The sequence below is a fragment of the Strix aluco genome, chromosome 26 (genome assembly GCF_031877795.1).
Source record: "Strix aluco isolate bStrAlu1 chromosome 26, bStrAlu1.hap1, whole genome shotgun sequence".
Lineage (NCBI taxonomy): Eukaryota > Metazoa > Chordata > Aves > Strigiformes > Strigidae > Strix > Strix aluco.
This window is the reverse complement of record NC_133956.1, coordinates 2,195,354-2,219,676: the sequence shown is the minus strand read 5'-3', so window position 1 is coordinate 2,219,676 and position 24,323 is coordinate 2,195,354. Positions and strand designations below refer to the sequence as shown.

Here is a 24,323-nt window from a genome sequence, read left to right as displayed (position 1 = left end):
ATTGTGTTTCTTGGACAACATCAAGATCAGCTACAGTAAAACAGGTTAAGAGGTGTAAGAGAGCAGTGCAGTATTTCGTCAGTTAGATCCAGGAACTCAGATGGAACCTAGATGCACACAGGCAGAGGGGCAATTTGAGTGAAAGGAGCTTCTAACCGATGTCTGAACACAGCAGCCTTATTCCACACCTTGCTATCTTAACAAAGGAAATCACAAACAGCTGAAAAGACCATAGGGACTGGCTAGATCAATACAACGCCCTGAGAAGCAGTATCAAATAACAGGATTTAGAGACCTTCACCTGCCAGAGCTGTCAGTGCAAGTGCTCTTTAAGAACTTAAATTCCATTCAAACAGGAAAATATGTTAACCAATACTAATATCCAGCTAGCTGCCTCAGAGGTTTCTAGAACGTTGCTCATTCTTGTATTCAAGCTCTGACCAAAATTAAGCAGCGCTGGAGTCTGTGACGGTCCATTTAAATGGATCTGGCTTTTGTTTGGATCTAGTTTTAAAATTTAATTCACATGTTATTTAAAAATAAAAATTAGTCATAAGTACCATAGCTGCACGTCCACAAGACTATACATTTATGTGCTTCTCTGCGCAGGCAGATTATTTAGCACCACAGTTAGCATGTGTTTATGGTAAATACATTTTGTACTCTCGGAGGTCCTCTGAGCCTGCTGCTAGCATTAATCACCATGAATTATTTTTTGCTGATTTTTCAACTCTGCATGACTGGATATAGTGCAGGAACTGGAAGGGGAATCACAAGATGGTGTGTTTTGTAAGGTTTGGGTTTTTTTGTCCCCTCATTTTTGATAGATTGTGAAATTCAGAAAGTTCCCATCATCCTTACTGCCTACAACAAAGTATAAATAGCATCCAACAGTGCCACTTACTATTTTCCAATCTCCCTTATCTCCATTTATATATGCACTTATGCTACTGCTTTGTTCAAACAAAAAACCCAAACAAGAGAGCTGCACAGACAGCAAGACAGATTTTCAAAACACATCCAAAACCAATACCATAGTCCTTCGGCACAACGATGAAGTACAAGCAGACTTGTCCGCTGGTGTAGTTCTGGGGATAATTTGGAGAGAGGACGACGCCGTCCGAGCCTGTGTACTGACCGCCACAGGGTGCTGCAAGAGAGAGCCAAGAAGAGATTCCCAACGTACCCTTCCCAAGCCTGCCTTGAAACATCAGCCTTTTTCCTGCTGCTCTGAGATCCCCCCGTGCCGTAACGCTGGGCAATGTCAGCTGCCCCCAGCCACGATCAATTCTACACGTCAGGCACCGCAGCTCTCGCTGCAAGTTCTTATTAAGAAAAATAAGGCTTATCCTAACCCGAGTTCATGCCTGCTTCACATTTAATTATCAAGACCATGGCAAGGCTAAGGGATGCCGTGTACAGTGGCGTAGCCTAATGTGTGATTTGCACTGCTCTCCACCCGACCTTAAAGCTCAGGACCTGCCAGAACGAGCTCCGACCCTTTTTGCCCTTTCTCAGCGGCAGGAGCCTGGCTCCAGCGGGACCCGCGTCCTCCCCGCCAGTGCCTGAGTCAGAGATGTCATTCTTCCAGTCACCACAGACTGGCAGCTATCTCTCGACTCACTTCTCAGATTAAGGAGGTCTGACTGCAAACCCATCGTTTAAACCATTTTCTCATTAAGCCACAAACCAAAACGAAATAACCACAGAACCCCTAAGAAAAAAATACCTTTTGTTTTCTCAGTAAACCCTGACCCTGCTCAGGCAAGCACATGCTCAAGGGCTCTGATTAGCAGGGATCAGGTTAAGCAAATGTTTAAGAAGCTTCCCAAATCCTGCCCTGCACTAGGGACACAGGATTTGTCATGCACATAATCTGTTGTGTCCAGTTTTCTGTCTCTCAAAAGAAGGTTCAGGAAACCTCATATAAGTCAGCACTTCCTGACCTCTGGATGTTAAAAAACCTGAAAAATTACAAAACACTGACAAAAACACTCTCTGTCCCCATGCAGGCAGCTCTATGCAAAAGTAACATCGAGCTTTTCATTAGGATAAACTGAAGTATTTGGCGACAGGCAAATTCTCTACTCACCTTCTCCCCTCGGGCCTTACCTGTACAGGTAGGTCGAGGTTTGTTCCACGTGGGTTTTCCATCCCCTCCCATTACACACGTCAGCGTGGAGACCCCTTCAATGTCATACCCTCCGTCGCAGTAGTAGGTAATTGTAGACCCCAGCTTCAGATCTGTGCCCACACGTGTGCCGTTCTTAATCGACCCTGGGTCGAAGCACGACTCCCGGGGATTTTCTGCAAGAGAGAATTGCCAAGATCTTTACTGGTCTGGTGCAGCTACGCTAAAATTTTGATCGCTGGCATGTTTTTTGGCTCTTCTCATCTGGGAATCTCACCTAAGCATATCGTAAAGACTAGCACCATTTGCAGAGTTTAGATTTCAACCCTTCTCTCAGTGCTGCTGAATCTGGGGAATTGTATGGGTCAGATTCTGGTCCAGACCCTTCTCTGCTGCTCAGCTCCAGCACAACTATACTGGAAGCAGGAAGGCTTCAGCTCACACCCGTATTTGCTGGTACCCAAAATCCAATGAACGAGGCAAAGCTTTGATTTAACTACCTACACTCGCTCTCCCTTCTCGCTCAGGGGACAGGCTGCAAGGAACTTTGCAAACCAGGGCATATAAACACAGATTGAACACGCAACCTATTTCAGATGTGCTACATCTGCTCACATTATCTCCTTGGCACCTATCATTCCTGTATCTGAGAGCTGTCTGCTCGCACCACGGAAATACATCGTGCCATGTGCTAGCTGGTTGACTCTCCAGATGTGCAGCATGGCTGCAATTATGGCAAAATGATTACAAGCAGTTAGACAAAATGAAGACATTTTTCTCTCTGTTCACTATGCCCTGCAGAGTTAAAAACCCCATTTACATATGAAAATTCCAGTAAAGACTACAGAGCTGTCAGGACTTGGATATTTCTCTCCTTCTTCTTCTGAGGGCTTTTTTCTTTTTTTTCTTCCTTTTTTTTTCCTGCATGAAATATAATTAGAGGCTTTGATTAATCCTGCGCTTTTGTCATTTGGAAATTGCTCATTAAAGATGAGGGCTTTTCTGAGAGCAGTAGGTCTGCGAACAATTATAATGTGTTTAAGCATTAAATCATGGGCTTTTAGTATTTGGGGAAGGGGTGGAGGGAGAAACAGAAAACAGTAAAGCCCCCAGATCTTGCTTTTGTTTCTTTGTTTGCAGTGAAAAATCGGATTAGCTCTATGGTTTCCTTTACACAACAGCTGTACCACTAGCTAGTGACCCAGGTAGACAGGGCACAAAAGGACGTGAAATGTTTCCACCAGGAACAGCTGCCCTGAACTGCAGAAGTGGGGCCACTGTTTTTTCCTAGAACACCAGTTCCCTGTTTTGGGAGCCACAGACTGGTCAACCCTCAATGCTCCTCACAGACCACCACACACCTGTATCATCACACCTTAACTCATGAAGTCCTGGTTTCTCCTCTGTGTTAGGGGTGTCTTGCTGCACAAACTTTGGACAAGCCACTTTTCCTTTGAGCAACCCTGTTCCCCAAATAAGATGTTCCAGTTTATCTGGTCCTGGGAAGAGACACACGTGTGCCTAGAAGCATCATTACTGCAGCACTCAGAAGACAGCTCGGATACTCAGAACATGATGGAGAAGATCGGGATTCTAAGACCAAAGAATCTGACAAATATTTGTACCCCATTGTTTCCTGTGTGTGATCTGACTGTAGGTCCTGCTGGGAGACCAGCTAGACACAGAAGAGAAATCTTGGTTATTATGAGTAAGATATCAGAACCAAAAAGCTTGTTTCAGCCACAGCACCGGGAAGCAAAGCCCTTGGTTCTCTGGTCAGCTCAGATGAACACGTTCCCTCCTCATTTATCCTCACGCTTGTGAGACAGAGCTGGAGAAGTGAGCCTTCACCGTTACTGCCCATCAGTGGGACAGGCCTGGCCAGGCTGGTCACAGCCCACAGAGGTGACGAACGGCTGCTGCGCCTCTGTCACCCAGAGCACTGAAGATGCAGCTGCGCAGCCCAGAGTCCGCTGTAGCACACCAGCCGTTTGCAAGTGTAAATGCTTCATCTACTTTTCCAAAATATTTTTTCACTCCACAAGGTTTTGCTTCTCTGAATTGCTAATATTCACTTTTAGACCCTTTCACACAAAAGCTGCACCCAACGGCTTCCTCCTGACCACTTTATGCCTCTCTTGTTATTTTGAACACTCTCGCTGCCTCTCATCTAACAAGTTGATGTGGCTTCAACCTGTCAGTCAGCCTCCCACCTGGCTGTCAGATGCCTCAGCCATGTGCTTGGATCTCAGCCTCTGCTCTTGCTTTCAAAATTCATGACATTCAGCGCTCAAGTCACTCTGCCGACTGCTGAAAAAAGGGTGGTGGCTGATTGCAGAGCAACAGCCCCACTGCTTTTGTTGTGTTCTCCTCATTCGCGACTGTTTCTGTTCCCTTGAGGGTCTGTGCTTCAGGGACACCACTCACCTTCGAGGACGACGCATCCTGACACACTAGTCCTACACATGGCTCCAGCTGAACACTCCCCTGCAGATGAACTGCCCCGACGATTCTCAGCAGTAGGCTACAAAGGGAGGCAGGAGCTCAACTTTAAGGAAGTATTTGGTTGCGTGGTGACTGCAAAAGACTCGTAGAGGGATGTGGGAAAGCCACAGCTTCCCCAGCCATTGATTTATTAGGCTATGAAGTGAGTACAGCACGGCTTCCCCATTTAGAATTAACGTTTTATTTTCACTCAGACACTTCAGAAATCGAAGACTTTACCCTGATGTCCCAATTAACATGGATTCAGGCTGCCAAATGCTTAGAGGAGAGTCAAGGCAAAAATGCCATGAGAATTGGCTCATTAGTCCACAGAAAGCAGAATTTTCTGTGCTTCCCTTCTCCTTTCCTAAGGAAAACTCAAAGCCTGCATGAGCTCCTAGGCCAGGAGGTCAGGCTTTCATCTGCATGTTTGAGAACAGCTTCACTGGAGAGTTGTTGTCTGCAAAGTGCATCGTGAACTCCGTATCTGTGAACGTGCACGACCCTTATCAAGAGCTGAGCCTTAAAGCAACCCCAGGAGAAATTGTCTAGAAGACAGTTTTCCACAACAGTCACCGTTTACTGAAGACAGGACAAATTTCATTAGGATCTTAAAGACCAGGCGTAGCCTTGGCATCCCAAGCAGCTCGGCTGCTGCCACACCAGGCAGCCCAACCACCAGGAGCTCAACCAGGAGCCCAACACCCTCTGACTCTCCCAGCTAAATGGACAACCTTTTCCAAAAGACAGATTTTTCAAATGTAAGTTGTTTAGGGCCAAGCGTCATCTCCCACTTCTGACTGTTTTAACAGCAAACAGTGCTGGATATTTTTAAACAGCTTGCTTTGCAATGGATTTTACAGAATAGCATTTCTGTGGGGAATTTCCACCTTAAATAACCCATAAGTAATGCTGAATATGTGTTTATAAGCTGAGGACGGGCAAAATAGTTCTGGCGAAATAATAACGGATTTGAAATAAGGCTTGGGGTTTGGGGTTGTTTTTTTCATTCCTTTGGAAGGGTGAAAAGTAATCAGTTTTGCTTCATTTGCTTTCAATTTCATGCCTCTTCATTTCTGGCCCACAACAGAAACAGGAAGGTACTAAAAAGTGTGAGAAAAGCTGCCACTTCGGAGTATCCAACCGGGAAACGCCTTCCCATCCTCTGCCCCAAGCACGAGGAGCCAAACCTACACGTGCACCGTGGCTCCACTCAGCACCCACCGCCCAGATAAGCTGTCCGGATGGAGGCAGCGACTGATGGAGTCTGACCCTCTTCTGTGTTCATGACAACAGGTCCCCAGCACTCACAAAATATAAGGGAGGGAGGGAATAATTTGGGAAAAGGTCTCCAAGCAACTAGCCTGCCCTTTACATACGTGGTCTCCATTTAACAATTTTAGTGTACGAACATATGAAATGTATCTTAATGGAATCTGTGGTTTGCGAGATGCTGCAATGCAAACTGATTAATAGAATTCAGTTGATTTCCCAATGAGAAAAGATAATCTTCACTTTAGGGATTCATCCCCAGGCAAACTTGAAAGAATCTCTGGTAACATTTTCTGGCAATGGCAGCTTAATGGCAGACCCTCATGCCACAGGGTCTTTTAAACTGACTGGAAACAGTTTGGGAAACTTAGCCAGTGTTGCTCTATAACCAGAAATCTCCCCAGTATAACTCAGATGCACAAGCATTATCTTGGTTCAAAAGATAATACATGTAGAGATACTGCGTTAAAAACCTTACTTTTCTGTAGCTGAGACGCTTAAAAAAATTCTTAAGCAACAACTGAAACGAAACAGAAATTCTAGGTGTATTGCAAGTCATCTCTGGCCTGTGTTTAAGCTTTTGTTTTGTAACTGTCTTTCCTATTTTGTAATCAAGAACTCATCCTTTTGCTTTGGTAGACTAATACTTGTCGGGCTTAAGTGAATCTGCTATGAACACAGCATGCTGCTTTCACAGAAATGACAACATTAACTAAGCTGGTGTTGCAAACAAGTACTTTTTTTAAGGATTATGATAAGTTCAACAGACCTTAAACGGAATGCCTGAGCAGAGCATGTCTTCCTTTTCATGAACCAGCCTGAACCCAAAATCTTCTCACTACTGCTAAGTCATTCCAAAGAACAAATTCCTCCCCAGCTGAAATCCCAAACTATTGCATTTAAGTTTCACCTGACCCTCTGAACCAGTCCCAGGCTTTACACAGACAGTAAACCAAACCTCTGTAAATTTAAGTGTGCGTGGGGAAAGGACACTTACAGTTTCTTTGCTGGTAACCCGAGTTTGATTTTTCATGCTGCTGCACAGCTGACAGTGCATCATGGGTGCAAAGCAGAAGATATGTGTTCATCTATCAGAAATCCTGCCGGTGTAGTAGATCTGTGTAGCTAAACTGGGAAATTGCCTGGCTGAAGATCTGCCCTCAAACACCTTTCTATGGCATTGCTGCATTCCCACTTCACTCTCACTGTCATGCTCTATGCAAAAAATGGCATAATAAAAGCCAAATTCATTCTTCTCTCTCTGTTTTCTCCATTCCTCCTGGCCCCAGAGGACAACTTTCTCTTGAAGAGCCATTGCCCCTGAAACAATTTCAAATGAAGTGCTGAGGCTGTTTGAAATTCACCCGACACGCCGTAGCTGCAGGCTAGCAATACAGTCCCAGTCCCAGGGAAGAGGCAGGATTTCAAGGAGGGACTGACAGATGGCTGCTTTGCCTTTTTTTTTTTTTTCTTCCCCAAAACATTACCAAAAGAGGACTACAAAGCCCCTGGTAATTCAGAGCATTTGGCACACGGCTGACACAGGTGATATATGGTATTTAGGGAGCTCGGGGCAGAAGCCTGCGTGGGCTGCAGCACTGACCAAACACAACGTGACGGCTGAGGGAAGAGTGTGTCTTTGAACTGTACTTGGGATTCCACGCTGGCAAGGAGCTGAGCTCGGTATTTGATTTTCTTTCACACACGCTCCCTCCTGCATTTCTTTTCTTCTTCCTTCGATTCCCCAAAGTTCTATTTTCTGCCGCTTCTCAGACTTGAAACCCAGGTTCCTTTTAAAGAGTGGGGAAATTAATGAGCAAACTTAAAGCCTCATTCTTCTCTCCCAGCAGTTTGGCTTTGTGGGAAGTATGTAGGCGCGATTAACACTGTAGGAGTGTTTAGGAGAAAAATGCATTGCACAACCACCCTAATTTAATGAGATTTCATTTGTTAACTACCTCTGGCTGCCCAAAAAGAAAGGGGAAAAGGAGAAAACTCAAGACTTAATTTTCAGTAAAATTAATTCTAATGAGAGCAGAAAACTTTTAATCTCTTGCATCTTAAGCAGCGCTAATTGTCTTTGTCTTATTATTTTATAAATTTACCGGAGGGAAATTCATCTGTTCAACATAACTATTACGAATTGCCATTTCACTATCATTTAACCTCCAGTCAGGTAAATTCAAAAGCAGGAACCACAGACCAGAGAGAGGATATAGGAAAGAGAGAATCGCCCAAGCCCACAGAGAAAGCAGCAGCAGCCCTGAAAACACAGCAGCAGCCCATCCGCTCTCCGGCACGAGCTGTTACTGCTCCCACAGCACACAGTTGGCCCAACAAGACTCAACAGCCTGTTTCACAGTGTACACCGCGGATGCAAAGCCATGGTTCACAGTGGCACGCATCCAGTGCATCTGAAGCCATCAATGCTTTTTTCCTATACTTCAAAATAGTCCATACAGGCCAAAGCAGGCTTGAAGAACTGTTTCTTTCTAGCCCTGTTTTTTCCCAGCTCTTAATCCTTTTCTCCATTCTGCATAATCCCAGCTGATCAGATCCAGCTTTTCAGAGCGTATTTTTTACTACAGTTTGTAACAACTCCATTCTTTCATCCACCCTGTGCACAAACAAGGAACATCTGCCAAAGCCTTCCTTTTTTTCCCCATCAACCAGAACAGCAGTGCCAGGTCTGTCACTTCTCAGCTTGCTCCATCGACAGAGAGCTAAAAGCACCCAGGGAAAACTCTAACCACTGCCCCCGTCTCTCACCATTAGAGCTGAAGCCACCACAACGTTTTACTTCCTTCTCCAGCGAGCAAGAAAAAAACCCCACCGCTTTAGCAGCACAGATACCTGTGAACTATTCTGTTCATTTTACTAATTATTAGTGAATTTTTCAATAGATGCTTTAGAATCTTAGGTGAAGCAAAACACACAGATCACAAGAGAGCTCCACTGACTTGAGAGCTGAGCATCCACCTCCGTGACCCTCACCTCTAGATAGAGCCACCCAGTCGTGTGGTACATTCTTGAATGACAGCATCAAGAATTTGGACCAAGATCCCATATTGGATATGGACTCCTGCACCTCCTTTTCTCGGACAAAGCCGCTCCTGCCACTAAGAATAAATCTTCAATCCATGGCAATGTGGAGCATTCCTAATAACCAGTCAACAGCTCAGCACACTCTAGCACTCTGAAAGCTCAAATCTGCAATGAAGTGGCACGTTCTGCTCACTGAGGAGAAGACAGAACTATTTAAATTCAGTGTGGAGCAAGAAAGATGATACAGAAGCCTGTACAGAAATGTATATTCTCTGGGAATCTCCCTTGATTTTCTTTAAAGAAAAAAAAATGTAAAAAACTTTCTTTTTTGTTAATGAAAGCCCCACACAGAAGCAGCCACATGTGACTGACCCTCAGACATGCAACATTCCTTTTATTCTGCTCTTATCTACCTTATGTACCCTCGCTCTTCTGCCAGCCTGCAGGATCCCCTCCCTTCATCTCCCCATTTCCCCTCTCAAGCCTCTTGATCAGCTTTGGCGGTAGCAAAACAGACACCAGGATCACTGCCTGGAGAGAGGTTTCCACTGTGTCTAGAGCTTCTCCCAGCTGGTTCAGCCAGGTGGTTTAACCCGAGAATAAGCACAGGTAAAATCCCGTGTATTTGCTGCGTCAGCTGGGCCAGGCACACCCCGGCCAGCTCTTACCTGTGTAGTCAATGACAAATCCAGTGTTACTGACTGACGCGTCGCTGCGGAAAGCGAGGAAGAGGCTGTTACTGCTGCTCTCTATCCTCTCGGGCAGCTGGGAACCGTAAAAGCTTCCGATCAGGGGGCTGAGCGAATCGGGTCCATCGTAGATATGAAGAAAATCATAGCCAGGCTCCAAACTGAAGCTGCAAAACCAAAGGAAGAGTGCTTCAAGTATGAGTGTGCTCCAGCAGCCCTTGGAGAGCAACAGACTGGGCTCTCGATGGGCTGTGCAAGCACACTGCTGAGAGACTGCTTCTGCCCCAAAACAGCTCCTCAGCTAAGTACAGGACATTTCTGTCTCCATTCCACACGCAGGGAATCGAGGACTTGTGAGGCAGTCAAGAGCAGAGAAGCATAAGCCAGCGTTGCTACAGGGGTCTCCTATGCTGCACCAGATACATGGTTCTGTTCTGAAAAAACATGTGTATATCAAAGAGGAGCTGCAGCTGAAACATGTGTATCTTCCCCAAATTAAGGGGGGTCTGAGACCAGATTACCCGGGACTACGGGACAGTCCCGCCAGGTTTGGTTTGGTCCAGAGAGGAAGGGACCCACGTGCAGACCCGGTTCCCCCAGGCAGTGCCTCGCCACTGGTATCCCCTCCCTGCCCAGGAACCAAACAGCTCTCGGGTACGTACGTATTGAACACCAGGGCAATGACATAGTCAGGAGAGACAGTCAGCTTCCAGTCACACTCCTTCCCCGGTGGGTAGGGCTCCGGGTACTGCGGCGACAAGATCACTCCTGCTGGTCCTGTCAAGATTCCTCCACAGGGAGCTGAAGGCAACCAAGCAAAGGGCTGAGGCTTTGTCTTAGAGAAACTCAAAAAACAGTAGATGAGAGGCAGGAAGGGAGGAAGAGGGATAGGGATAGATAAGGGGACAGAGAGGGCAGTTTTCAAGGCTGTCCAATATTAAGATATTACCAGAGCTTGTACCAGCCCTCACAGAGGTGTTATTGCAGAGCGGGTACGCACACACACAGAGCTACGGACGCGAGTACAACCTTCATAAGATGTATTGAGTGAGCAACCAGAAGGAGCGAGAGATGCTTTATGCTCTTCTGTTGCATTTATTTAGGCAACTCCTGGTCAAAGTCTGGACAGTTGCTAAACGAGTGAAAACACGTTCCCTGGGACTAAAGGCTTGTTTGTGTTCATTGCAGTTACCAACACATTAAATGCCAAGCTGATTGAAAAATCAATTATTACTTTTTTAAGGCTGAAAGTGCTTGCATGTATTTCCACTGCGGTAAATACTCATGATTGATTTATTACTGTCAGCCTTTCTGCAGTCTATTCATCAAGGTCGATGCTCTAAGATTTCCCCCCGTTGCTCAGATCATTTGGGACAGGGCGAGAGGGGAGCACAGCCTGTGTTCAGGCGGGTGTCTGACCCCAACCAGCCCACAGCAACGCGGACGCCGAGAGGGAAATGAACTCGCACGGGACGGTAATAACGGAACAAATCTTGGAAGGATCCTCCATGAAGGAGAGAGCATGTGTGTTTATCTTGTGGGCTTTTATAAACCCCTGCAAATACACAGGAATCTCCACACATCAGGTAAAATGTAGCAGGGTTGTTCTATAAAGATCACAGTAGAGATTAAACTAGAGGCCCTTCTCCAAGGCCCAAAAGCAACTTCTTTTGCCTGCAGGCACCGAGAACTGTTATCCCTCTCGAATAGACAAGGAAATCACAGCACAGACAGGGAAGAGTTTAGCTGAAGGTCATGCACAAATAACTTGGAAGAACCACAAGCATCTATTCTGCGTCCATTTACCTTAATCATAACCTTTAGGGTGTGTTCCTCTTCCAGACTGTAAAGTCGGGGGAAATTCAGAAGAAACTAAAGTATATGGACTCATTTTTGAAAAGCCTAAGGGAGATGACTGTTCAACACCCTCTGATTTCTTTGAAAATCCCACCCACAGTCTCCAAAGGATTTAAACTAGAAACTGGTCCAAGCCACAGCTGTTTCGAGTTGGGTCAGGATAGAGACTTCAAATACCCCAAAACCTCTGGGGGCTGTTTCAGCTGAGGTTCCAGTTCAGCCCACATTGTTTAGGGACTGCAGAAGTTGTACAATAAAGATGTGAAAACATATTTGAAATGCTAAATACAAACATAAAACCCAAGCCCTAAATTAAACACCATTTTCTAATTCAGCTCTAACTAGGCAGCCTGTTACACAGCTACTATAAAACTGGTATTTGGCTACTGATTATTCCTCTAAATCCTTTCTCACTGAACAGAGAGAAGGATCAAGACATTGCTTCCAGCTTTTTCACAGAGCTTATGACTTTTAAAACAAGATTGTCAGACTTCTGTTCAAAAAGGACCCAACACAGTATCTCCAAGTCAAACTGGAGACGACCCATGGGAATTCATCTCACACCAAGATTAAGTCACTGGCCCCATTTCTCTGAAAACGACTGAGGGCCCAACTTCTGCTGTGAAAGAAAACTCAACAGGAGAATGACGAAACGGGCATGACATGCAACAATATGATTTAGTTATAGCTCCGGGAAGACTAAAAGGACTGTCTCTATCAGGCTGAAAGGGTGCCACACTAGATCATCAAGACAGTCATTCAGAAACCAAGTCATCCTGCAGGGAGCATAAATCCTGTGCATGCAGTAGAAGTTTCCTAGCTAGCATTAAATCAGATGTTAGAAACGGAATTAATAGATTTTTCTTGCTTAGGATAACAGTGCATCAACAGGAATGAAGGTTACAGGTAAGTAATTTGTGGCTAGCATTTAATTGGCCGGCAAATTTGATGTTTATTGCTCTTATGTGCTTAGCATGACTTTTTTTATGTGTTCTGGACATATTAAAGAGAGTCACTTTTATGAGCTGCTTTTATTGCTTTATGAGCTCAAAGAAATGTCAAACAGTTCTTTCTCCTGACAGAACTTGCTGTCTTCTCATGCAGAAATTATTCACCCATGACCCCAATCCTCTCCACCAACCTGAGTTTTAAAGAAACCTTTAATTTTGACTTGTCAGGTTAAATATCATCACTTACATTGCAGTATGTCCTATGAGCTTCCAGAATGGACTAGATTCTCATTGTCCCAGCCACTCTGGGGATAAACCTAAGAAGTGGTTCTACGAGCCAGCTACTTGAGACATACAGACCTCTTCATAAACCTCTTCAGGCCAGGTGGGACTCATCCCCTTCAGACACAGAAGGCTTGCAATGAAACAGGGCAGGGAAGCCAGTGCAATGGGAGGATGGATGCGTGTTCATACCTGTGCAGGACGGAGGGTCTGGTTGCCAGAAAAATCTGTTCTCAATCTGCACACAGGTGATTTTGGCCTCCCCTTGCAGAGCGTATCCTGGATTACACTGGAAGATGATGGAGTCACCTGCCTCTTTGCTGTCACCACTCCGGCTCCCGTTCTGGGGAATTCCTGGGTCATTGCAGGAAGTGGCAGTGGAAACTGAAGAGTATTAGAAAATATATACTTTTATATATGTATATTTATATTTAATACAGGCTTACAGCATTGGCTGTACTTAGACTCTGTCCTTAAACAAATATCCAAGCAATGACTTCACTCTCCATCTCTCCTCCTTCAGTATCCCTTAAAGTTGCCACACGCACAAAAAATGGCTTTTCCTTTGCACTGAGCATCTGCCACTCCAGCTGGTAAAGGCTCTCGGGAACGGCAAGTTCAAGTGCACTACACAGAGTGCAAGTTTGATGTATAATTGTGCACATGCATGTTTACTTAATAAGTCCAGACATCCACTGATCTTACATGGCATTTTTATAGAATTCTGTGTCAGACACATGCTGCAAAATAAAATAATCCACTAGCACTTTTTCACTTCCCCTGAGTGGCAGAGCAATTTAGCCTTTAGCCCTGTGAAGCATCAAGCCTGACCTTTTCGAAATGCACGCATTTCCCTCCCAGTCTCGCCGCTGTGTCCCTTTGAGGTATGAGATGACCCTCTCAGCAGCTTCTCGGCTGGGGCCAGGCAGCACAGCTTCGCTGCTGACTGAGCTCAAGGTCTGTCAACACTACAACTACTTAACAGCATGGAAAGTCCTGGAGTAATACAAGTTTTGCAAGCTTATATAGATCATTAAAGTTCACAAGATTCAAAACTGTATACTTCTGAGCTTAGGTCTGACTACTTAGTCACACCTTGTGAACAAAGGCTTTGAGCAGGAGCATTCAATAAAGACCAGCTCTGTATCAGGCACTGGAGCAGAACTTATTTCCCGCTAAGTTGATGAGAGTCTATTACACCTAGGCAGTTTAGAGAAAGCTCCTCTTAAAAGAGCCAGAGGAAATCCCTCTCTCTCTTTCTGTGCAACTGAAGATAAGCAGGTTAGCAGCCCAGCCTGGTCCTTCCACACAGGCTCAGGCACAAGCCTGGCAAAGGAAGAGGATGACAGAGCTGTCTCGGTCATCCCAGAAGGTCTGGTACCCAGCACAAACTCTTCCCAAAGAGCTGGCCTGCTCTCCTGGCCATGCAAGGCACCCTGAAGAGAAAGCTATGGGCAAAAGCTCGGGAGGGACAGGATGAGCTCTGATGCTTTAGGTGTGTCCAAGGCCCAGGAAGGTCTTATCACCCTCCACCCAACAGCCTCCCTGCTTACTGCCATCTCCAAAACAGGCATCTGCTGGTTGGTTGCTGGGCACGTCAGCGAAGGCCTGCATCCTGGAAACCTCTGTGTGAATGCTGAAATATATTACCCTAATACAATTTAAATTAATGTGTTTACAAGGCCGAGCCTTAGGTAACAGCAGCCAGGACTTAGGCAATGACAGATTGCAGTTGCATTACACGTAGCGCTGCTGCGAGCAATGACATCCCTGCAGCTGATAGAGCTTTTTGTGATCTGCATCTCAGGGGATCCAATTTGAGGGATTTTAAATAGACTCAGTTTTCAGAGACCACTGACCAACTGCTCTCAGAACGCCTGGGGGAAGTTGCCTGCATACTCGTGTCTCTAAGGGACCTGTGGGAACGTGGTGGAAGATATGTGTAATTCCTTCTTGTGTATTCCACAATGTACTGCTCTACATCTTGCTGCCAAGTTCACCACTGTGAAGGTGACTTGTAGCAGAGGGGAGCACAGAACTCACCTGTGTTGCAAGGACAAAATACAAGAGTTTTTTGTCTCTATTTGCAGAGACTGCACCCAAATGCAACAGAGCACAAATGGCTGGAAGACTGCACAGCTCCTACTGTCGCGCTCTGAACGGCCTTTGCTCACCATCAGTCCTTTGTAGAGAGACCTGCAATCGCTCCTCACCAAAGTTAGGTTTGGACAACACCACGGAAGCAACGTAAAGCCCACCTGAAAACTGAACCGCGAAGCCCTGCTTGCTTGTGAAGAAATCAGTGTTGAACTGAAGGATGACAGAGTTGAAGGTACTGTGGACATCGCCGGGCAAGCCGGACCCGCTCATCTCCTTTAGGAGGATGCCGTTCTCCACCGGACCGTCCCAAATCCTCAGCACATCGTGGAACTCCTCGGTGTGGAAAACGATGAAATGGAGCCTGTGTGGCAAAATGAACTGGAAGTCAGACCACAAACTGAGCTCTGCCTTTTTTCCTGAAAGGATTAGAAATGTGATTGGTACCGAACTAAGGTAGCTTGGTCCACAAGGAAAGTGTTCTCTCCTGTTACCTGCAACTCAGCTCGCACAAAGTACTCAAGCCCTCTACCAAACTTCATCTGTCTATACAACCCAGGATCTCTTACACACATGCCTCCCTATTAAAACACATCCATAAACAAAAAACAACAGATGGACACTAATGTTTTCTGAAAAGTTGAGTCCTTTCTGGTGTTCTCTTCTGAGCAAACAAAATTACTAATCTCCTAAAAGTCTTCAGGAACAAAGTAGAGGTGCAAAGGCCCATCGCAGACAGTGGAAACCTTCCCAGCCAGAACACCACAGCTGGTTTTACACTGCAGCTGCTCAGAGGTTGCAATGAGTAGCTGTCACACAGACAAAAGGCTCAGTCAAGGACATATAAGAAATCCGCAGCAGGGAGGTACAAGAGGCGGTGAAGAAGATGAGGGTTTGTCCGTAGTTTCACTCTATAACAGATAAACACAGGAGTATTGAAAAAACCTACTCTAAAAAGAGAATTAGCAGAAAATGTGCTGGGGTCCCTTCAGACAACTTACATATATTCATCCAATTCACACATTGTCCCTATGCTGCACACAGGAACAACCTTGGCCGTCCTTTTGCTTTTTTTGGTGTCCTGCAAGGAACAGTTTATTGTCAAGAGCCAGCATCTACTGATAAATGCATTGATTTTTGTTACCTGCACTCAGATCAAAGAACTTGCTTCTGGCACCAAGCTAATCTTGTGTATTGGGGGGAAAAAAAAGGAAAGGAAACAACCAAAACCCAATGTTAATTAGAACAGCATCATGCTGGAAAAAAAAAAAACCAAACAACCCTTACCAGGGTGTTAACTGCCTGGAGATTAATAAAAAGAGACAGAAAAAGGTGTGCGGGAGGATGGCAAACAGGTGGGTGCTGCACCTCTGAGAGAAGTGGCTGATACAGGAAAGGATTTTGACATGTTTTACAAAGCTGCGGATATTGCAAAACTACATCTAGATCAGGTAACAGAGTAACTTCAGTGAGAAATACAGAAAAAGTGAGGCAGCATGATCCAGCCCTCCAAAATCCACACCAGGAAGGGAGAGAAAACACAAATTAAGAAGCTGGCGGCTGGCAATGAGGTTACACTGTGCTCTCAAGGAGGTATTTATTACGGTGCTCCAAATGCAGATTTCATTTCCTTACTCTGCGTATTTTATAGTTTTGTCTGCCCAGGAGAGAGGGCTGCAAAGCCTTCAGTGCATGTAGCAAACACTCCTTAGTCCTGAACTGTCTGCAGCAGTACTCCCTGGAGCTCCTCTCTTCTGCTTTTAAACTAAACCAGGGCTAGGCCCATCTGGCACTTCCACAGAAAATTCCCCAGGGAAAGCCCAAGGTGCGGGCAGGCATCATCACAGCGAGGAAATTCACTCCAGAGCCCGCACCAGCGATGGACCTAAGGGGATGGGAAAAGGCCAGAAGTTCCCCCTGTGCCCAGGACTCTGGGACAGGACAAACTTGGTGCTAGCATCAACCCCCAGTGGGATGTTCCTCTTCCCAACCTGGGGGGGGTGGATATCAGACTGCACTTCTCCCCACCAAACCCACTGCTGCTGTGGAAGGATGCAGAGCAGATAAATCCAGGCTTTTCAAAGAGTTTTGGGATCTTCCAAGATCAGAAGTACCATCTAAGCATAAAATACTGTCATTACTATTGTTACACCCAAGGGAGTTATCAACAGAAGGCTGCGATACATCAGGGTTCAGTCCCTTTCACTCCTGCACTTAAAATGCCAACTGAAGAGCAGGCATTTAATTGCCCCTGTTTTTCACTGCCACATTATCACTGGGGGAAATACCATCTGACACAATGAAATCGGGCTAACGCAGGGTAACTCGAGGCACGCCAGTTCGAAATGGGGACAGAAATCTATAAACTGTACTGAGAAGAATCTGCAAAAAATAAAACAATCAGGTACTGTGCTTAAAACCCTGACAGCCCACGGAGGAAAACAAGGAAGCACTCACTTGGCTGCTTTCCCATTTATCCGGGGCAAACATAAATACGTCAGGTAGAACCATAAAAGGGGAAAAAAAAAACCCCAACCCACTGCAATGTACTCAGCAACAAAATGATGTCCACAGAATCCGACAGAAACCAAAAGAGCTGAATCACAAATCTACATAGCAGGGACCTTGAGCAAAGAGAGAAAAGCTAGACTTGAGGAACGTAAGAATGGATCACAGCAGAGCTGTTCTCCACAGGTGTGCTGGCCTCGTTACGTGTGCTCTCAGGCTAACTGGTTCTAGTAGCCAAAACCCCCAGAGAAAACCCATTGCTGAAGACCTCGGACACGGGGAAACGCTGGCAGAGACTGACCTGGGAGAGGGGGACACCCTGGAACTGCCGCGGCCTGGCAGAGCTCAGCACCAGCTCCCCGTGGGGCCACGGCTGCCTACAGCAACTCACTCCCCTCCCTTATTTTTAAGAAACGACTTGCAGGCAAGGCTTCACCACAAGGAGAAAGCCTTAGCATGATAACCAGATGACACAGTGGCGAGGCCCAGGGTTGTCCCAGCGCCAGTTGGTTCAGGAGTCTGTTGGGATAGCTGATTTTATTAAGAAAACTGGTGTGCTCTGAAGCAAATCAATCTATCCAACAGGCACATCTGTAACCAAACAGCACGGTTTTTCCATCAGTCTGATTCTATTCCCAGCAGGGCTTCATTTAACACAAGACAGAGACACTGGTTTAGCAGACAACAGAGAGGAAGAGAGTTTTGTTCTTGCACTCTGACAATCCCAATTATGTGCAGCAAAATGCAGCAAAAAGCAAATTAGGATTGTGGCTATATATATGTGACAGAGGGAAAGTTCTCCCAGCTTAGCAAGGAGCAGAGAGGAGGAGAGATCAGTCCTGCACTGATAATCTGCAGGATCTTTGGCGAGCTGTTTAGCCCCAGCTCTTCAGAAAGCAGCACCCCCACAACCTGAGCGACCAGCCTGGGGCTCTTTCTGTTGCCATTTCCCATCTGACTCGGCTGTGCCGTGCAGGAGGCTGAGCTCCCACCGGAGCCAGCTTCAGCAGCTCAGTGCAGCTTGACACACTGGCAATGCCCACATAGCTTGCACCAAAGCCACAGTTTCAGACTTTCTCTCACACTAACAGCAGTTTGCAGGGCTGCCCGCTGTCTCCCTCTAGCCTGGAGAAGGTTCCTGAACCTAAAAGCTGTTAAATGTTACGTCCCCAGAAATCTGCCACAAAGCAAACTGGAACATTCCAATATTCTCACTCATATTTCTAGATGAGACTGAAAAATGGAACCTGTCAATACAGCACCATCCATTAAACTAGGATTAGCAATATCATTAAACTCTCTGATGACACTGAGATCACTGCTCTACAATAAAACGCCACTGCCACGTCCGTGTACTCTCTGCTCTCAGCTGTGCAGGCAGTACTCAAAGACAAGTTTCATTCATTTTCCAGTACATTCTCCCACTTCTTTCTCTCCCCAGAGTCTCACAGATAAGCCAAGTCATTTTAGTTGTAATTTTATGTGCGTGTGCATGTGTGTGTTTGCACATGCACAAAATTAATCCTTTCTCAAAGCACAACCCTTCAACTTTCATGGCAATGATGTACAGGCTAATTTTTCTATCTTTCTCGCCTTCCTCTCCTTCCCCTCGTTCTGTGCAGATACAGCTTTATTCAAAAAGCTTTGGTGATTAATTTTAATGTAAGTTATAAATGAGAGCTTTATACAATTGTATCATGCGTGAAGGGATTATTTTTCCAATGGATTATCATAAAAATGAAGTTGCTGAAAATGTGCTCTCAACTACCCAGAGATCATCTGTTCTGTTTGAGGAGCCAAATAAAGGAACAGAAGAAGGGAGCTTTCATCTCTGATGAAAGGAAGGGTCACAATGTACATTACCTGGCATCATTTCATTTCGGGCTTGGCCCCTTCCGAGTCTCTGGCTCATCCTGCACACGCAGGCCTCCAGCTCTGCTCGTTTGAGTACACTTACAGAGCAGACAGGGATCACACGTGTGAGTGAAGTTCACTTGCTGAAGCAGTCTCTGCACAGGGGAGAGTCTCTTACACTTTTGGGGGGGGTGGGGGGTGGGAAGAAGGGGGGCTCTCATGGCTACTTTGTCCTATAAAAATCTTCGGATTATTCAGAATCTTTTACTGGAGAATGAGAAAGAGAGGAGACTTCAACTGGAAGTTGCCTGTGCAGGAACTAAGCTGCACTGGCTCTGCTCCTTCTCCTGTGTTCACACCAGAAACCATCCGTTACTGAACCAGACTGGAGAGCAGAGCCGATGGAGGGAATTTCTGCATTAAATAAAAATGAACATACTGGACCAAATCTATCTCCAGCATAAATCCATCAACTAAAAGCACCATAGAGCTCAACGTGATTAACAGTCTCAGCTGAAGAGATGATAAGTGCTGATGCAGCAAGGAAGCCACATTGAAGATAAAAGGGCATCGACAATGAAGGACAACAGGACTGGAACAGCAACAGGTCTCGGGTCAGCGTAGAAACGGGGCTGACACAGCAGCTAACAAGCACTAGAAATTATGATGGGAGATGGTGGGAGAAGAGGATCGTTGTTGAACAGACATAATCTACCTTTCTCCCCCTCAAGTCCCATCACTTAGTAAAAGCTTTACTTGCCAACATACTTCAGTTTTCTGACAAAGCTGGCTTCAGCTGGACTGAAATATGTAGGTACACACGGAGCAGCACTGACACGGCTTGCTAGGGCTTGGGCAAACTTCAGCGTGGGAACAGTGGTTAAGCAGCAGGGATCACAGATGAAGTATCACAGAGCAGGAAACTGCCTGGATTCTGCTGGTGACTGCACTAACTTTATGAGCCAAATGTTCTCAACACCATGCTTACCTAACTGCCAAATTCACATAACTTATAAACAAATGACATTTCAAAGTGCCATTTTCCAACAGGAAAGTGGCAACAGAACAATAAGAGAAGTCAGAGGAACAGGAGGAGAGAACAGTCTTGGGTCTCTGTACAGACCAGATGTTTAGAAACCATCTTGAGTCTTTTCCTTCGGGAGGATAATTACATCGTATGTGTTCTATTTATTATTAAAACAATAAAACAATGCAATTAGAAGATGAAGGCTAAGTGCTGTGGACTCAGTTCTCCAGCTGTCCACTCACATCTGGGGACTGTCACACCTGACCATTCATTCTCACAAATGTAACATGACAGAGCTCATCCCTTTCAGTGTTCATTTACTCTGGCGGCAGGAATGGGAGATGAACCAAACCCATAATTGCCTTCCATTTATCCTTTCCTGGGATGCGATCTTGCAAGCAATTTTATATATACGTCCTCGTTTAGGATTATGTCACTTGGACACACGTTAAACACTGCTGGGAAATTCAACACTAATCTGGTGGAAAAGGTTTGTTTCTGAACACATCCCATTAAGGGGTGAAAAGCACTTACATTGTACATGCCCGTAAAAGTTCTGGGGTGTTATTTTAATACAGTAACACCACAGGCAGCAATAGCAAATAATTTGGCTTCACCACCCATGGCAAATTAGCTGTTACTGGCACAGACCATATGGGCTGAAAAACTTAAAGAGAAAGGAGAAGTGATGCTGCTTCTGTCCAACCTGGCAAGGAGACAAAACCAGCTTTTGTTTCTTCATTTGGGACTCTCCAAGTGACTCTCTACTTGTCTTACATAATTACTGATCTACTTCTGGAACAATAAGCAGTACACAGAAAGAAAAATGAGCTACAATAACCTGTCCCAACTCACCCTATCGTGCAACCAGCTTCTGCCTCTATGGTCCAAATACAATTCAGATTATGATCGTAGGGTGTTGGGTAGCCAGGAGACAGGATCCGTCCTGACGACTCTCCTTTGATAGTACCCCCACACTCAGCTGAAAGAAACATATGGGTTAGTGAGAAGATTCATGACATATTACGGTTCTTACTTGGCAACAATGCAAATCTCAGCCTACGAATACAACAGGGAGTATTTCTTGCCATTTAAAGAGCTTCTCAAAGCCTACAAAACAAAGATAAAGAGAGTCATTTAATTCAGCTAAAAGACTGAGTTACCAGAATAACTCGGCACTTCTGTGCAGAGTTATTCCTAACACCTGACATGCTGTCAAAGCTTCCCTCCACCCTTTTGACTTTGTAGTGAATAAAGGCAGAGCCTGCCAGCATCCTGCTTTACCTGAATCACACATGTGGGATGGAAGAGCTCAATTCTTCTGCCTGTATCTGCAAAAGTCTTAACGATTCATCAGTGTGATGAAATGAAGAAGTCAACATACTTATGTATCTGCTAAATGAACCTCAAAAGAATGTGAGGATTTGGAATACATTTTCATAATGTATCCATTAAAATTCTGTAATTTTCCACGTGCTCACACAGACACAACCATTCATATGTATGTATAGCGAATAGGTTAAATGTTAAGATGATGCATAAATCACAGAAATTTGTCTTCTCACCTCAATAATCAAGGCTAAAATTCAGCAGAGATTTACCTCATGGAGAATGGTCCTAACTCAGGGGAGAATACAGAGTGCCAATGTCTGAGCACATCACTTACAACCATGAAAGCAGCCTTCTAGGCAGAGGACTAAGTCTGTAAGAACTTTGCCATGTCCTGGAAACAGTAGCTAATCATGAAGTTGTCAAGCAATAGACCAACAGCACTTCACTTAGATACACAAAACTTGGTATCAAGAATTTTCCAAGCAAGAAGATACCCTTCTGGAGAGCTACAGGTAAAAGGGAACTCAGGACTTAGCTAAGAAAAGACTGAGGGAATTAAAACATCTGAGGATCTGGAATCAGATGTCATGTAGCTCTCAAATAAACATGACTTTGTACTGTCAAATGTCTGGACACACATTCACGTCTGCCATTATCAGAAAGTGCCACTCTTGTTTCACACGTTCAAGTGAAAGGACAAGGACTGGAAAAGCAGTAGTCTGCTTGCAGGGAAGCCAGAAACCTTGTCGCATCTGTGCTTGGAGCACAGTGTTTCACATAAAGACTGCTTGTGGCAGTTCTGAAGAGATCAGTGCGCTCAGTCTGAAGATGCCTTACACAGCACCCTTAGCATGGTCTTTATTAACGTAATGGGTGCAATCAGTATCAGAGTTAACATCATACGTATGAGCACAGGAGGAGGAAAGGGCGTTCAGTGCAGTGCCCACAAAGGACTCGTTAGGGGACGTTTTAAAAGCAAGAGTTGTCTCACCTACGCAGGTTGGCAGGGGTTGATCCCAAGCTCTCCGCTCCCCTGTCAGGCAGACCAGCACCCTGCTGCCTCGCAGGGTGTAGCCAGGGTCACAGCTGAAGGACACAGAGCTGCCCGCAAAGTGTCCCTCGTCGTGGACCTTGTAGCCAAACTGTGGGATGCCAGGGTCCTCACATTTAATGAGTTCAAAACCTGGAGCGGGAGGAACCGCATCTGTTTTCATCAGATATTTAACAGCCAGGAGATATTCACACAAGGTCATATTAGTATTTTCTTCTTAAAATCATTTGCTGAAGAGAACACCATATTGAAAATTAATATTTTTTAAATTAATATTTGAACAAGATCCCAAAAATCTGTTATTTCAGCTTCTATCCAAAGTTTCTATGTCATCACCGCCTCATTCACAACAGAAAAGGTTTGCTGGCATAGTCATCTCCCCCACTCCAATTCCACTTGAGACTATAAGATCTTTCTGGAAAGGACGGTTTCCTCTGGTCATGCAACTGTAAACAGAAACGCACCATTACACCTCAAATTCCCACCTCACAAGCAGATGGGCCTAAGACTTACTAGAAAACTGCAGCTCAAAACCTTTACTGGTGTTCTCGCTGTTGGTGATGAACTCAAGCCACATGCTGCTGGAGGTGCTGTTTATGCTGGTGCCGAGCATCTCAGAGCGGCTGAAGGAGCCCAGCAGGCGAGCAGAGCTGTTGCTGCCATCGTAGACCTGGGAGGAACCAGAAACACATACTGGAAAACATGTTTTACTTGTTACTTCAGGGACCAACTCATCCATGAGTGCAAATGGGGACAGATCCTTTGAAGCCAGTGAAATTATCCCAACTAAGAGTCTGACTTGAGACTTCACGACGCTGCTCATCCGAGGAGCAGGATTCACACGCCGGAGGATCCGCATCCTCCTCCTCCTCACACCTGAGCTTTCACTGCACTCAGGGCTCTGTTTTCTGAACTAAGCTCTCTTTCCAAAGGTGCAGCACAGCTATTGCAAATATTTTCTCCCTACAGTGACTCCCAGATGAGCCTTGACCTCGCTATTACTTAAGAAAAACACAAATTATTTTTTTTCTTTCCTTTAGATAGCAAGATTTTCTATGAAGATAAAGAGCAACTTCTCGCTAGTGGAGATTGATAGTAACTTTCCTCAGGAGCAGATGAGAAGTTGATGACAAACCTGTTGAGAGAACATCATTTCTTTCACAATGAGTATATTCTTTGCATTAGCTGGAAATCTCTTTCCAGCCATTTGTGAGCTGAAAATATGTGGATTACACCTATCTTGCAGTGCAGAAGTATGGCACTTAAATAAGGACAGAGGCGTTCTCAGCGAAGATGGCTTAGCACAGCAGCACACATCTTGTAATATTAATGCCTCCTACAAAACCATTTCTTTGTGGTTAATAGAAACTCAGCCTGGATTTGTCTCCTTCTACACAGAGTCCTGAAACTTGTAAATGCAGATTAATCTAAGCCCAAGTATGGGAATGTTGAAGAGCTTTAGTCTGGAGTTCTGCATTTAAATAAACCCCTTTTTTGGGACAAATCAGCCTTGATTCTTAAAAACATAAGAATAATGCTCAGAACCCCACACTTCCTCCTGTGTTAACAGTTTCCCCTGTACAACTATGCAGGTAAGAACTGAAGTTTAGTTACAAAGGAGGAACCCCGACATTCCAGGAGATCTCTAAATCTCAAGGAGGACTTCACAGCGGAAGGTGCAGCCATTCGGCAGACACCTACATTTTTAACGGATACAGAATTTGTTTACACATCCATCTGCAGA

General features: G+C 45.2%; 1 protein-coding gene across 1 annotated transcript in view; it reads right to left on the bottom strand.

The window, feature by feature from the left end:
• The window catches only part of CSMD2 (CUB and Sushi multiple domains 2), a 305,966-nt gene that overhangs the window by 75,001 nt on the left and 206,642 nt on the right, over positions 1-24,323 (bottom strand). Inside the window, 9 exon segments of the mRNA XM_074850802.1 lie at positions 1,034-1,150; positions 2,113-2,307; positions 9,601-9,788; positions 10,284-10,422; positions 12,903-13,094; positions 14,969-15,171; positions 21,052-21,178; positions 22,520-22,711; positions 23,093-23,249. Coding sequence (XP_074706903.1) covers positions 1,034-1,150; positions 2,113-2,307; positions 9,601-9,788; positions 10,284-10,422; positions 12,903-13,094; positions 14,969-15,171; positions 21,052-21,178; positions 22,520-22,711; positions 23,093-23,249 — 1,510 coding nt within the window.